Source organism: Lygodium microphyllum, chromosome 28 (genome assembly GCF_053477565.2).
Source record: "Lygodium microphyllum isolate KBCC chromosome 28, Lygodium_microphyllum_v1.1.10, whole genome shotgun sequence".
NCBI classification, from domain to species: Eukaryota; Viridiplantae; Streptophyta; class Polypodiopsida; order Schizaeales; family Lygodiaceae; genus Lygodium; species Lygodium microphyllum.
In genome coordinates this window covers 89,252,117-89,264,498 of record NC_141162.1, presented here as the reverse complement: position 1 = coordinate 89,264,498, position 12,382 = coordinate 89,252,117, and the positions used below count along the sequence as shown (strand labels likewise).

At 38.9% G+C, this 12,382-nt stretch overlaps 1 protein-coding gene across 4 annotated transcripts in view; it reads left to right on the top strand.

The window, feature by feature from the left end:
• LOC148011736 (sodium/hydrogen exchanger 6-like) overlaps window positions 1-9,688 on the top strand; it is a 41,758-nt gene extending 32,070 nt beyond the window's left edge. For 3 of the 4 annotated variants that reach the window (XM_087669853.1, XM_087669852.1, XM_087669855.1), the window contains 13 exons: window positions 3,157-3,185; window positions 4,863-4,894; window positions 5,029-5,076; window positions 5,760-5,820; window positions 5,922-6,019; window positions 6,116-6,191; window positions 6,300-6,319; window positions 6,700-6,797; window positions 6,875-6,984; window positions 7,073-7,156; window positions 8,424-8,530; window positions 8,632-8,717; window positions 8,784-9,688. In XM_087669853.1, coding sequence (XP_087525979.1) covers window positions 3,157-3,185; window positions 4,863-4,894; window positions 5,029-5,076; window positions 5,760-5,820; window positions 5,922-6,019; window positions 6,116-6,191; window positions 6,300-6,319; window positions 6,700-6,797; window positions 6,875-6,984; window positions 7,073-7,156; window positions 8,424-8,530; window positions 8,632-8,717; window positions 8,784-9,061 — 1,127 coding nt within the window. In that variant the 3' untranslated portion in view covers window positions 9,062-9,688. The remainder of the gene's footprint in view (window positions 1-3,156; window positions 3,186-4,862; window positions 4,895-5,028; window positions 5,077-5,759; window positions 5,821-5,921; window positions 6,020-6,115; window positions 6,192-6,299; window positions 6,320-6,699; window positions 6,798-6,874; window positions 6,985-7,072; window positions 7,157-8,423; window positions 8,531-8,631; window positions 8,718-8,783) is intronic. The other variant, XM_087669854.1, reaches the window with a different exon arrangement.
• Window positions 9,689-12,382: the final 2,694 nt, after the last annotated feature.

Below are 12,382 nucleotides of genomic sequence, written 5' to 3'. Positions count from 1 at the left end.
ACCAACATGTATTTTCAGTAGAGGCAATGCATACTTTGACACATTGCAGTGCAATCAAAGACGATTGCAAGGATTTCAAGGGGGTGGATTGTCATGAGGACGTGAAAGTTAATTACTTTGCTTATCATTTGATTAAACGTTAATTAAATGTGCTAATGTGACTTGCACATATGAGATGCACGTTAATTATTTCACAATGTGAGACCCAAAACCTCGAGATATCAGTTGGTGCCAAAGGCAAAAGTTGTAATTATTTATGCTTGACAATCACTAGGTGGTACTCGGTATTAGATTTAGGTCTAACTTAATTATTGGCGACTGATGTTAGTAGTGACATTAGAGACTAGGCATTAATTAATTTATTAATGTTGGTTTAAGGGCCAATAATGGCCCAAGGATACTTGGAAGACAAATTGGTCTAGCTAATTTACATATTGATTGGTGAAAATATTTTTTCAAGCACTATATTAATTATTAAATTAATGTTCAGAATTAATATCTTTTAAAGTAATTTAATAAGCAAGATAATGCAAAACCATTGTGAGAGAGAAGGAGGTTCTTAGAGAGCAAGGAGATGCTACTAATGTGATTTGTAGCCACCACCAAGGATTAGTTCTACAATAGGTGACAATAGCCCAAGATCCTTTTGGTGCAGGTGACAAAATAGGAGGGGCAGCAGCCTTTTTGGTGATCCTAAGCTATCGGTGATAACTTCCATGGCTGTTTGAGTAGGGTGGCAGTAGTTTTTTAGCCTTTCTTGCGATGAAACTCTAAAACTTCTCTCTCTATAGCATTCTTGCTCATCCTATAGCCATCTCTCAAGTTATCTTAATAACATCCAACCATTTGAGTCATCAGAGGTGGAGATATTGGAAAATCTCTATTGTAAACCCTAATTTGCAGTAGAAATTAGGGTTTGACAACTCCCTCAGGATGTGTGCTAAGAATTGAGGGCCTAGGACTTAATTCTAGTAGTTGAAATTGAAGAGTTTTTGGGAGATTCAAAAGGTCAACCAGACAATGTTAAATTTGGGGCCAAATTTGTCTCACAAGGAGCAGGGTGAAGGCCAATCTCCAAGTGAACCAAGGGGAAGATTGGTTTGAAGGCTTGCTGGTCAGTTTTGATAGTAAGAGGCACTTGGATTAGTGGAGGAGATCAGAGGATCTTAGTTGTGTTTCACCCATTTGCAATAGAAGATAAAGAAATACCGAAAGGGGCACTAATTTTGGGGCCAACAGGCTGTCCATTGTCCAAGATGAAAGTGGTAAAGTGTGCATTTTTAGTTAATGTGAATTTTACGCTTTCTTTAATTGTTAATCGATTAGGTCATTACCACCATATTTGAGGAGGACGGTTGGTTTCAGACAGTGTCTCTCATGGAGAAAGTGCACTTGCCCAAGCACCCTTTTATAAAGATGATATGAAGACCTCGTGATGCAAAGGGGAAGATACATAGGGAAGGGATGTCGATATTGAGGATAAGAATACAAATTTTGAAATATCTAGGTACCAAATGAAGAGTAGGGAGCCCCCTCAAACAAAATGAAGGATAGGGAGTCCCCCTCAACCATGGATGTCGATGTTGAAGACGAAACAAGATATTTGTGAAGAGGAAAGATGAATCATCGAGCTAGAAGAGCCAGGGAGAAACAACCACCATGATAGTCTTAAGAGAGGCTTGAAGATTTACCTTGGGCGATGAAGCCTCCATGTTGGTGGAAAACAAGGCTAAAAAATCACTAGGGAAAGGCTAACAACCTATTTCTTCAACCTAATAAGGACCCATGTAAACTTGCATTGTTAGTTTTATAGTGAAATATAAAATTCAACATGTAAGTACCATAAAGACCCAAATGTGCACACCTATGCTTCATATTAAGATACTTGGGTGTGAAGCAAAGAAAAGTAATACAAAGCTAATATAGCACAAATGATATTAAAAATGAATGAAAACCATAATAAATGAATGTGTGCAACATAGACAACTCTTATCATCACAACTTCTGCCTTTGATACCCACTACATCCTTGGGGTCCTTGGCCTATTACCATGAAATCCTTGCCATGTGCATCACATGTACTTAAACAACCTTGCACATTTGATTAATAACTATTAAATGTTATCGGTAAGATTAAAGCATCTCAAATTTTCACATCGTGACAATTAGTGTAAGGAGCTAAGACTAAAAAGTGAATACTGGACTAGCCTAAGGATATACTAGTCTAGGTTTCCTGAAGGGACCTAAAAGGTGTTATTCTAAGGGTGTGACCATCATTGTGCACATCCATCAATAGGCCTTTGTTAAAGAAACTTGTGACGAGTGGGAGAGATGGATCTAAATGGGGCTGCATCAATCATCCTTGGAAGAGTGGCTAGAAGAGCTTGTGTGAAGTCTAATGGAGTAGGTGTGAGAAACAATCACCCAAACCTTTAGGTGTCTTGCAAGGTGCAATTGGAGGGGGTTGTCCATATGCCCAATGTCCAATGGTGGGCCACTGAGGTAGGTGGGTATTAGGAAGAACAAGAGCAGGTCCAATTGCAGGAGGAGAACCACAACTTGACCGGGCTATAAAAGGGAGACCCCTTCAAAACCATGAGTATCTATCTTTCACACCATTAGAGTTCTATCTAGATTGCCATCTAAGCTTCACAATAGAAGCACATGGATGGACATAGCCATCATTTATCTATTTGTTTGGAATTAAATAAATTTATGTTCTTCTCTAATTTGCCGTGAACTATCTATTCCTTGCCTAGATTCTGTTTGCTATATGCCATATAATTTTTACACTAGGATATCTATATTTTTTCATAATTCCTTTCCAACACAAGTTGCTCTCACCAGATGAACCCACTTCTCTAGACAATGAAAACTTAAAATTTATTGATCGAAGAAAATAGCCATTTCAGATTTTTGTCGTTTTAGTGATTGGTAACTGTGTGCCATTTTAGTGCATTCAGAAAGGTGCAAAGTCTCTAGATTTAAAAGGTCTTTTGGTGATCGTCTATCTAGCCCAATTTAGTGTAGCAACTTGCAAGGATGATACTTGGGTGTTAAGCCTAATTGCAGTATGCTTTTCCACTGCAAATATGGCATGTTAACAACTGGATATGTTTTTGTGTTTGACATATCTTCTTGATTGTTTTCTTTGCAGGTGTTGGGGTGGCACTTATTTGTGCTTTGATATCCTTTGACCCGGTTTCATGAAAAAAGTGTTTATTTTGATGTTGAGTTATTTGGATTGTTTTGTTCGAGACTGCTGGAGTCGACTTCTGCTTTATTTTCTCAGAAAGCATTTTTACTACACACCACTTGAGTACAGGCTCACTAGGGGGTGAAACATAGGAATTCTTAGATTTTAAAACTTAACCAAGTAGTTATTCTATGTCCCACTCTAGAAACATGGGAGCACGGGGTGAAACAGTCTACATACAAGTAGTTTCATAATGTTTTTCTTCATAAACTGGAGTGCGAGGCAACCAAAGAGATTGACATCTCATGCTATTGAGCAGGTTATGCTTTCCAGAGGGAAAGATGCCAAGTAGTCAACTGGGTGAATGTTGAGTAGATGAACTGCAAAGTACTGGCTTCCTGCTTCTGCAGGACAATACTGAGTGTCTTTCTAATGAGTACCAAATAAGATGGTGGATATTCTAACTCCATTCATTAATGGCAGTAGCAACATCGCCCACAACATTAGGTTGAAGATTTGAATCAATATTGGAAATTTGGTTGGGCACTCAAGAACCGCACAGTATTCATCCTCTATGTTTGACCGATGGCAATATGGACACGATTGTAGTTCCAACTTATGAGAGCTTAGCTTAATCATGTTTGTGAAATCAATTGTTGTTTTCCTTTACCTTTTAGTGGCATTCAAGAAGTCTTGTCCAACATAAAAGCAGGGTCAAGGCCTCTCCAGCAGCAGCATTGCATTGGTACAGTCTGGGCACCACTAACCCTTTTCTCAGGGATTTGTTGAGGATAGTGGAGGAAAGTTTCTGACCCTAGAAGATATCATTCGTTTTGTGGTTACTGGCTTATGGAAGCCTAGTTGTGGGGATTTGCTTGGTTCAGTAGGATGCCTATTCGATGTTCCAGATGTTGGGCAGTAGAGGAGATTCAGAGACATTGCCTATGGGATTGACTTGCAGCCCAGGAGATTTGGAGGAGGCCCCTTCAGATACTCTAAATAGGCACTGATAACAGTGATTTGTGGAGCATTAGCTTGGGTGACTCTGCATGATATATTTAGATGGCTACATGCAGGCATGCTAAGACCATGGGGCTAGATAAAAAGTGTTGGTGCTAGTGGGCATCCCTCCACTTTTTTTGGATTATCAATTGGAAAGAGAGTTCTATGAGCGCCTTTTTATATATATAGCCCACTCCGTGTTGAACATCTTGTAAGTTGTGGCACAAATGCCACCTCTATCCAAGCTTGCTTCAGAGATTGCTGGACTCCATTAATAACAAAGCCCTTGGGAGGTTTCAAAACGATAAGAGTGTTTTGCACTTTTTTCTATCATGTTCAGGGTGCCCCATGTGTGGAGAAATGCAACATCAGTCCACATACTAACCTTTTTTCTTTTCTGTTTTTCAATGCTGTGACAAACAGTTTGATTGCTATGAAATCAATCATTTCTTGTTTTTGATGGGTGCAGTTTGTACCTATGAGGTGGTTAAGTGTGCTCTTCAAATATTCAAACCATCTTTGTTGCAGATCTTTTGTCACTAAGGCTATGTAAAGTGTGATTGTTTGTTCTGTATTTCTTTTCAAAAGATCAAGAAGCTGTTCCTTCTTTTCAGATGAGTGCTATACTCTTTCAACTATAAAATGTTGCCCTTAACTTAACCCACCTTTTCAAGTATGCAGGTTTGGCCGTCAACAAGTAAGTATAACAAGATGCTTCTGACTCTTTACTTGTGCAAGTTATTATATGTAGTGCTGAACAATCATATGATCCACATTAATGCACATTTGCACGTCTATTTAAGTCTCATGGTTTATGCTCTGTCCTTGCAGTCTTCAGAACCTTGAATGCTGCCTGGTCGTACTATTTCCCTATTTCTCGTGAGTACAGTTGAAGGTCCACTGACTCATTGATTTTTGTTGAAATCCATTTTGGGCATGTAGAGTGTAAATGTTTGAATTTATAGACTTGCTGAGTTATTAAATGCCTATGTGGTGAAGGGTCTCTCTTGGTGTGTGGTCCCCAATAGATATTTTAAGAGAGTGGAAGGAGAATTGAAGATAGGAATTCTGTTGCACACGTCTTAAAGAAGCATTCCTGGCTACATGTGATACTTTTTGGCATGTCAGGCAATGTCATGATTTGCATCATCGAAATGCAAACCTCAATGTAGATTTAACACGTACAATAAGAGTTTCTAGAGTATTTTGTAGGGTTTCTTCTTTCTGAAAGGAGAACTATGCACTTTTTGTACATCATACTCTGATTATTGATATATGTTAAATGTGACAGTCTTGTATTTCTGCCTTTTTAAAAATCGTAATAGTTCATGAAACAAATCTGTGCATTCCCATGTAATCACAAAAAAGCCTTTCTTCTCTTCCCTCTTTCAATGTACGTGGATGTATGTGAGAAGAGGCTTTATTATTGAGATGGTTCAGAACTCATCATACTTATTACTTCTGGTTGTTAGTGTGTTGGACTTTCGGCTTTCTTGTTGTGCTTTAAGAATCAAAGATAGTGTCAGTGCGTTTTACTAACAGGATTTAGTTGTGTTGATTAGGTATATGCTGGCCGAGAGTGTTGGCCTTTCTGGAATAGTTGCCATATTATTCTGTGGTGTTGTAAGAACACCACTTCCTTCTTTGGACAGCTCCTTTAAAACGTATTGTTCATCAAGAGAGTTTGATTGGCTGGTTGCTTATAGTCTCTTGCTTTTGTGCAGGTTATGAAGCATTATATGTTTCCAAATCTTTCTGCCAATGCACAAGCATTCACAGCATCATTTTTTGAGCTGATTTCTTCCTTGGCTGAAACTTTTGTGTATGTTCCTGAAATTATCTTTTTTTGTTTCATTAAAAAATTGCACCAAGATTTCAAACCTTCTCTTAACTCTCTAGATTATTTGTGGTTTTACAGATTCATATACATGGGTTTAGACATTGCTATAGAGGAACAAAGCTGGTCACACGTTGGCTTTATTTTCTTCTCTATTGTATCCTTACGGCAATTTTGATTTTGTTTTTTAATTCTTGGCTAGTGCTCTGCAGTTATAGTTCAATTTTGATGTCCTTGACAGAGGGATGATTTTTCTCCATAAAAGTTGTTCATAGGTGTCGCAAGGTAACATCAAATGGACATACATGTTTTCTGTTCAGAAAGATTCTAAAATTTTAAAGAACAATGGAAAACATATTTGTGGGGTCTTTTCTTGAAATTCACTGTAATTGGGAAACATCCAAAGCATGCTAAGACACCATGCATGTTGTGATATTGACTTAGTCTTTTTAATGTTAAATTAGATGAACCATTAACTACAAAACAAGTTTTTGTTATGTCAGTGTTGATAATGTTCTAAGGTGTTTTAAAGGGTAAATATCCAGACTTTTAGGCCTAAGTTGCTCTCTATAATGTTGTTTCTTATTTGGAGTGCTAGTAATATGATCACAAACTGATAATATCTGGAGCAGTTTCCTAAACTCTAGTTTTTCTGGATGCTGCAGGGCAGCCAATGTCTTCCCATGTGCATACCTGGTTAATCTGATAAGACCAATGTCCAGGCAAATACCTGTGAAACATCAAAAAGCACTTTGGTTCAGTGGTGAGTTCAGACATACAACCCTAGATTCATCAGTAAGAGCTTTCTTTGCAACTCCAGACTGATGTTTTATTGATAAGGTTTACGAGGAGCCATGGCTTTTGCATTGGCCTTGCAATCTACACACGATCTACCTGAGGCTCATGGCCGAACCATTTTTACAGCTACAACAGCCATTGTTGTACTTACGGTGTGCTCACTCTCTCATCTAGTCCATCAATTACCATTTATAACATTATGGTTTACTGTAGTGAGTATATTATTGGCTTTCCTGCCAGGTCCTCTTGATTGGAGGGTCTACATCTACTATGTTGGAAGCTCTAGAAGTAACAGGAGAGAACAGCCCAATTGGAAACATAGAGGTATCATCAGTGTCTCCATTCAATTTAGCACTCTCGAAATTTGTATGCTGTGATGTTTAGACATTTTATTCGAATGACTCTACAGCCTCGTAATATGGGGTCACACTCTAGAATATATCTTGTTTTTTCACTCCGGTTTCTAAATTAATCTCTCCTCAGACTATGAGTTTCTTGAGCTACATCTTATGAACTGTACTATCTATAGATTCAAGCACCTGGCTCATTGCTTCTCTCCTCTGCATTAGTCAAACTCGTGTTATGATGTGTCATCGTTCCTTGCATGTGTATGCCATCTAGTAGAAATTTTGATATTACGACCACACACCTGTTTATTTAGAAGTGAATGTACTCTAGAAACCAAGGTGGCCACTTGAGAAATGTGCAAGATACAGTGTATGTATGAGGAGATTGACAAAATACAGCTGACATCTCAACGGAAAAAATGATAAATAATGCCAGCGAAGGACAACACACACTGCTCTGATATGTCAGTAAAAACTGAGAGTGCATGCTAGCAGTAGTAGGCTCTACAATAACAGATGGATAGAACGCACTGTAGCATAGTGAATTGTCGGATAAAATGACTGTAGACCACAGTCTATAACTAGAATTGAATTGTAAACTAATTTACATAGGGGAGAAAGTGGCCCGATGCTTTTTTATATAGACCTACAGTCTATACATAGAAGTGAAGTCTATACTAATCTAGGCAGGTCATAAAGTATGACACCATAGAAACTAGTGTGGCCATGCAAGAAAAAGGCAGTTTCTGGTAGTGACATTATGGATGTGAGGGGAACAAAGTGGGGCTGACATCTCAATGGGAACTTTCAAGTTTCAACTACTACAAAAAGTACTCTGTGGAAAGACCATTTGCAATGCCAAAATTATATGATGAGCCACTTGTATAGGCATTCTTCTGCTACTTCAGACCTTCAAATTGTTGTTCTGCACCACAAATCATTCAAACTATCCTGTTCTTGTTTCTGTACCGAACCCCACGAGAGCTACACACTTACACGCTATTTGAAAACTGGTGGTGGTCTTGCCTCAAATTTATTCTGATAAATTCAAGGATGCTGATTTGTCAGGCATAGGACACAAGCAATGTCTATTTTGTCGCAATGTTCTTGGTCTGATAAATTCTGCAATGTTCAGAGTGTCCATTGGTCAAAACATAGGCCTTGTAATGCTTATCAGTTTCTTTTTTTCCTTGTCTTTCGGACTCTGTGGCATTGTTTTTGGGGTGGGTATGCAATGGAAAAAGAGTACGGATGAAGAAAATGAATATCTGGCGCCAAGTTTTATTGGAGAAAACGACTCAAGTCCAACACAAAACCTCAAAAACAGGTTCCGCGAGTTTCAGCGAAGGTGGTAATATTTCCACTGCATATATGTAAGCTCAAGATAAAAATGTTGCAACCTGTTATTAGTTGCTGATTCTGATTGCAGACTTCTTGGTTTTTGATTGGCAGCACTGCTTCCTTCACTGCAATCGACAAAAATTTTCTTACTCCTTTTTTCACAGCTCGCAATGGAGAGGTGCACAACGACACGGCTGGTGAGTAATGAATTTTACTTTGGCATTGTTAGGTTCAGGGTGTGATCAAGTTTCATTGATACACAGGGGAAGGATCAGATAGCTCTGAAAAAACGTTTCACAAGACACACAGCAAGAGAGAGGGCAGAACATCATTTTCTATTTCTAGTCAAACAGGATCTTCTCAAGGCATGGACGGAAGCACTGATAATAATAATCCAGAAAGCAGACTTAGAAGGCTTCCTTCAAATCATTTGCACAGTGAGATGAGTAGGATTCTTGCTGACAAAGACGATGGGAATGGCCAATTAGATAGTGCTCGAAGTGCTAGTCAAGATGGGAGGAGTAGGCGACCCCCTTACTAGGTACAGATTTCAAACATCTTGGCACTGGTACTGAGATGCCCATGATGGCATCGTACCTGTACCTACTGTATTACTTCATCTGGAATGTGCCTTCATGGTCTTACACAAGTCATGTGGAGTATGCCTGGAACCACTGGGAACATTCTTCAAGGCTCAAGCAGTAGTGAAGCGCTATCAGCTGCTCGTGCGATATGTATGCATGCAAGCGTAATGATTGTACTGGCCATCTTTGCCAAGCTTGATAAGTCGTCATTGTCATCTTTTGGTTGGCCAAGCTATGAGAAGTTACCATTATGACACACCTGTCGTTAAGGGGTGGCTTAAAACCCTGTCAAATCATATAATGTAATTTTAAAGATTCTCAAGCCAAATTGGAGGTATTAAGGAGTTTTAGCTGAAAGAGTTGATGCACTGCTCTCAGCAAAGGGAAAAACCTAATTGGCTCTTCTTAGATACCTCTGAACAGAACAAAAAGCCCAATAAGAATAGTTTTGTAGGAATGTGCGAGTAGAATGCTGTTATTTTCTCTCTCTAATTATGTATAATCTTGTTGATCGAAGGCTTTAGCTTACTTCAAACAAACATTTCTTTGTAATATTTTGAATTTGTTAAGTTCGACACCATATTACATTGAGTCAAAGAAATTCTGTGAGCATGGAATGTTATGTGTCATCCTCAATATGTTTCTTGGTATAACAGATTCTGTTTCTTTGGGATTGCACCTTAAACAAAGTTCACAATGTATGCTGATTATATGTCAGTTGCCATGGGATTGCTTTTTAACTGTTAGCCTGCACTACAATACGAAGGTAGCCTCACAATTTCAGTGGACCGACATTAGTGCTTCATCACTATGTGAGCAACTTTATAGAACATGCAGAAACTGAGGACCCTGAAAGGGGGGAAGGGGAGTAAAAGGAAATGCTAGGGCAAACAGAGAGGCAAACCGTATGACACAAAAAACACAATCTAATGAATGCTCAATGAAGATGGGGTGTATAGAAATGAGAATGGTTAAAGGGGCCTCAAGCCTCTGTGCCTGGAGGAACGAGCAGATGTGAGCTGAGAGAGGTGTTGGAGACAGCCGAGAAACAACTCCCCAAGTGTGTATTATATGCAAGACAGATGTAGGATGCTGCCCTGTTGTGTACTGATGCAGAAACAACAGAACAAAGCAGTTTTCATGAGATGTGAGCTTCTGGGAGCAGTCATGCTGACACAGTGATGCAGAAACAACAAATCACAGCAGTGTTGATGATGTGGCAGTCTTTGGGAGCAAAGTTGATGCATGCAAAATGCAGCAAACTTGAGCCTTTAGACAGCAGCATGCTCTGGCCTGGAATGTGCTGGCAACGACAGGCTGCAGCTGCAGTCCCAACAGCAGCAGTTCCACTCTTGGCTCAAAAAGAGGATGATGTGGTGGCTGGCACTTGCAAGAGCAGGCTGCAAACGCAGAGAGAGGATGATGGCAATGGTAAGACATGCCATTTTATGGGAGATTTGAGGCAAGAGGGCTGGCAATGAGAGCAGCACGGCTGCAGATGACAATAACGATGAGGTAAAGTCAGAATGCCCAAGGCATGTCCTTTTACAGGAGATTTTTGGACAATTTTCTCACCATCGATAGAATATATCATTCTTCTAAATATTTTTTTTTTTCTTTTTGGGAGTTAAAAGTAGGTGTAAACTCATGATGATTTGAGTAATTAGGGCCTTTTATTTTACTTGCTTAACATAGAAAAAAGGCAGTGGCAGGGGGGTAAGAGATAATGCATCACACCTGATACTATCGAGAATGAAACGTTGAAATGGGTTTCCCATACCCTTGCTTAGCCCTACCCACCAGTCATAGACTCTAACCCTCTTAATACTGGTATGCACACACAATTGACAAGTATTGCACACGCAATAGACAGTATCGTACAGGTAGTGTTGCAAATTAAATTTAGGGTAAATCTTTGATTTATCTTTTCGAATGAGATGATACTTGAAATGAAAGAACAATCTTTCAAGTTTCTGCACTGTTGCATCAATTGCAGGTTAGATTGCATGGCCTTGTATTGAAAGATTTTTGTGAAAGAATTGTCAAGCTAAGTGTTGCATGTATAGTAGTGGAAGACCTCAAATGTTCTTGCTACTCTAGGAAATAGGTGGGAAATTAGAGTAGATTTAGGTTGCCCAGTTTGTCCACCCAACTTGTTATTTTCCTTGTACAAATGACTTTGATGGGAAGGTCCACTTGGATGAGGTTTAGGACTCGCTCAAGCTTGGACATTCTCAACTCTTGTCCTGGATCAAGTTTGTGCTCGTCTTTTGCTCATGCTATGTCCTTGCTAGAGTGAAAAGCTTGGATTTTGGATTTCAGTGTGAATAAAACTAAGACGTGGTTGTGCCAATGTTCAACTAGCAAAGCCATATTGACCATAGTTTTTGCATAACGGAAAGCTTTTAGGAAGAGCAAGAGAAAAAGGCATATCCACACCTAATATTGATTGAAAGAAGAGACTGACTTTGCTATGAGAGCCACAATTTGTAACTCTCAATTGTAGTGCACTCGTATATCAAGCACATATCTACATAGGTAGCATTGCAAGTTAAACTTGTGTAGGGTAGAAATTTGATTCACATATTGTGAATATTGTTTCTAAGTTGTACTTCAAAAGAGAATCATATTTAGGAATTCTACCATTCTCTTGCATCAATAAATGTTCAATTTGAATGGCCAAGCATTAGAAATATTTGGAAGGAAAATTATCAAGTGTTAGTAATTATGTTGTTGAAGATCTCAATTGTCATGGTTACTCTAGGAAATATATAGGAAGTTAAAAGAGTAATACATTCAAATGGGCAATGTGTCCAATCATTTTAACTCATTGCCTTCACCTTACAAATGGCTTTGAAGGAAGGTCCTCTAGGACACATAGAAGGAGCTTGCATAGAGTTGACACTTGGTCTTTGTGCCAAGGCCATGCTTGATATGGTGTTATATTCATGCTTGATTGAGAATATATTTGAGTGAGTTTAAAGAGTTGCTAGAGCTTAGAAATTTTTGACAGTCAACTAAGATCCAATCTATGTCTTAAGTGGTTTGCTTGTGGCTTATTAAGTCCTTAGTTAGAGTCTAACGCTTAGTTTTGGTTTAAGTGTGGATGGAACTAAGATGTAATGTCAATGAAAAGTAGCCAAATCACCTTGACAAGCTCTTATAAGATGTGTAAAAGTAGCTTGCAGAGCATGATCAAGAATACTGATGAGTTGTGACGATTTAGATTCAAGCTTGGAAATGCTCTAAATCTTGTCTGAAATAAAGTTCAAGGCGAG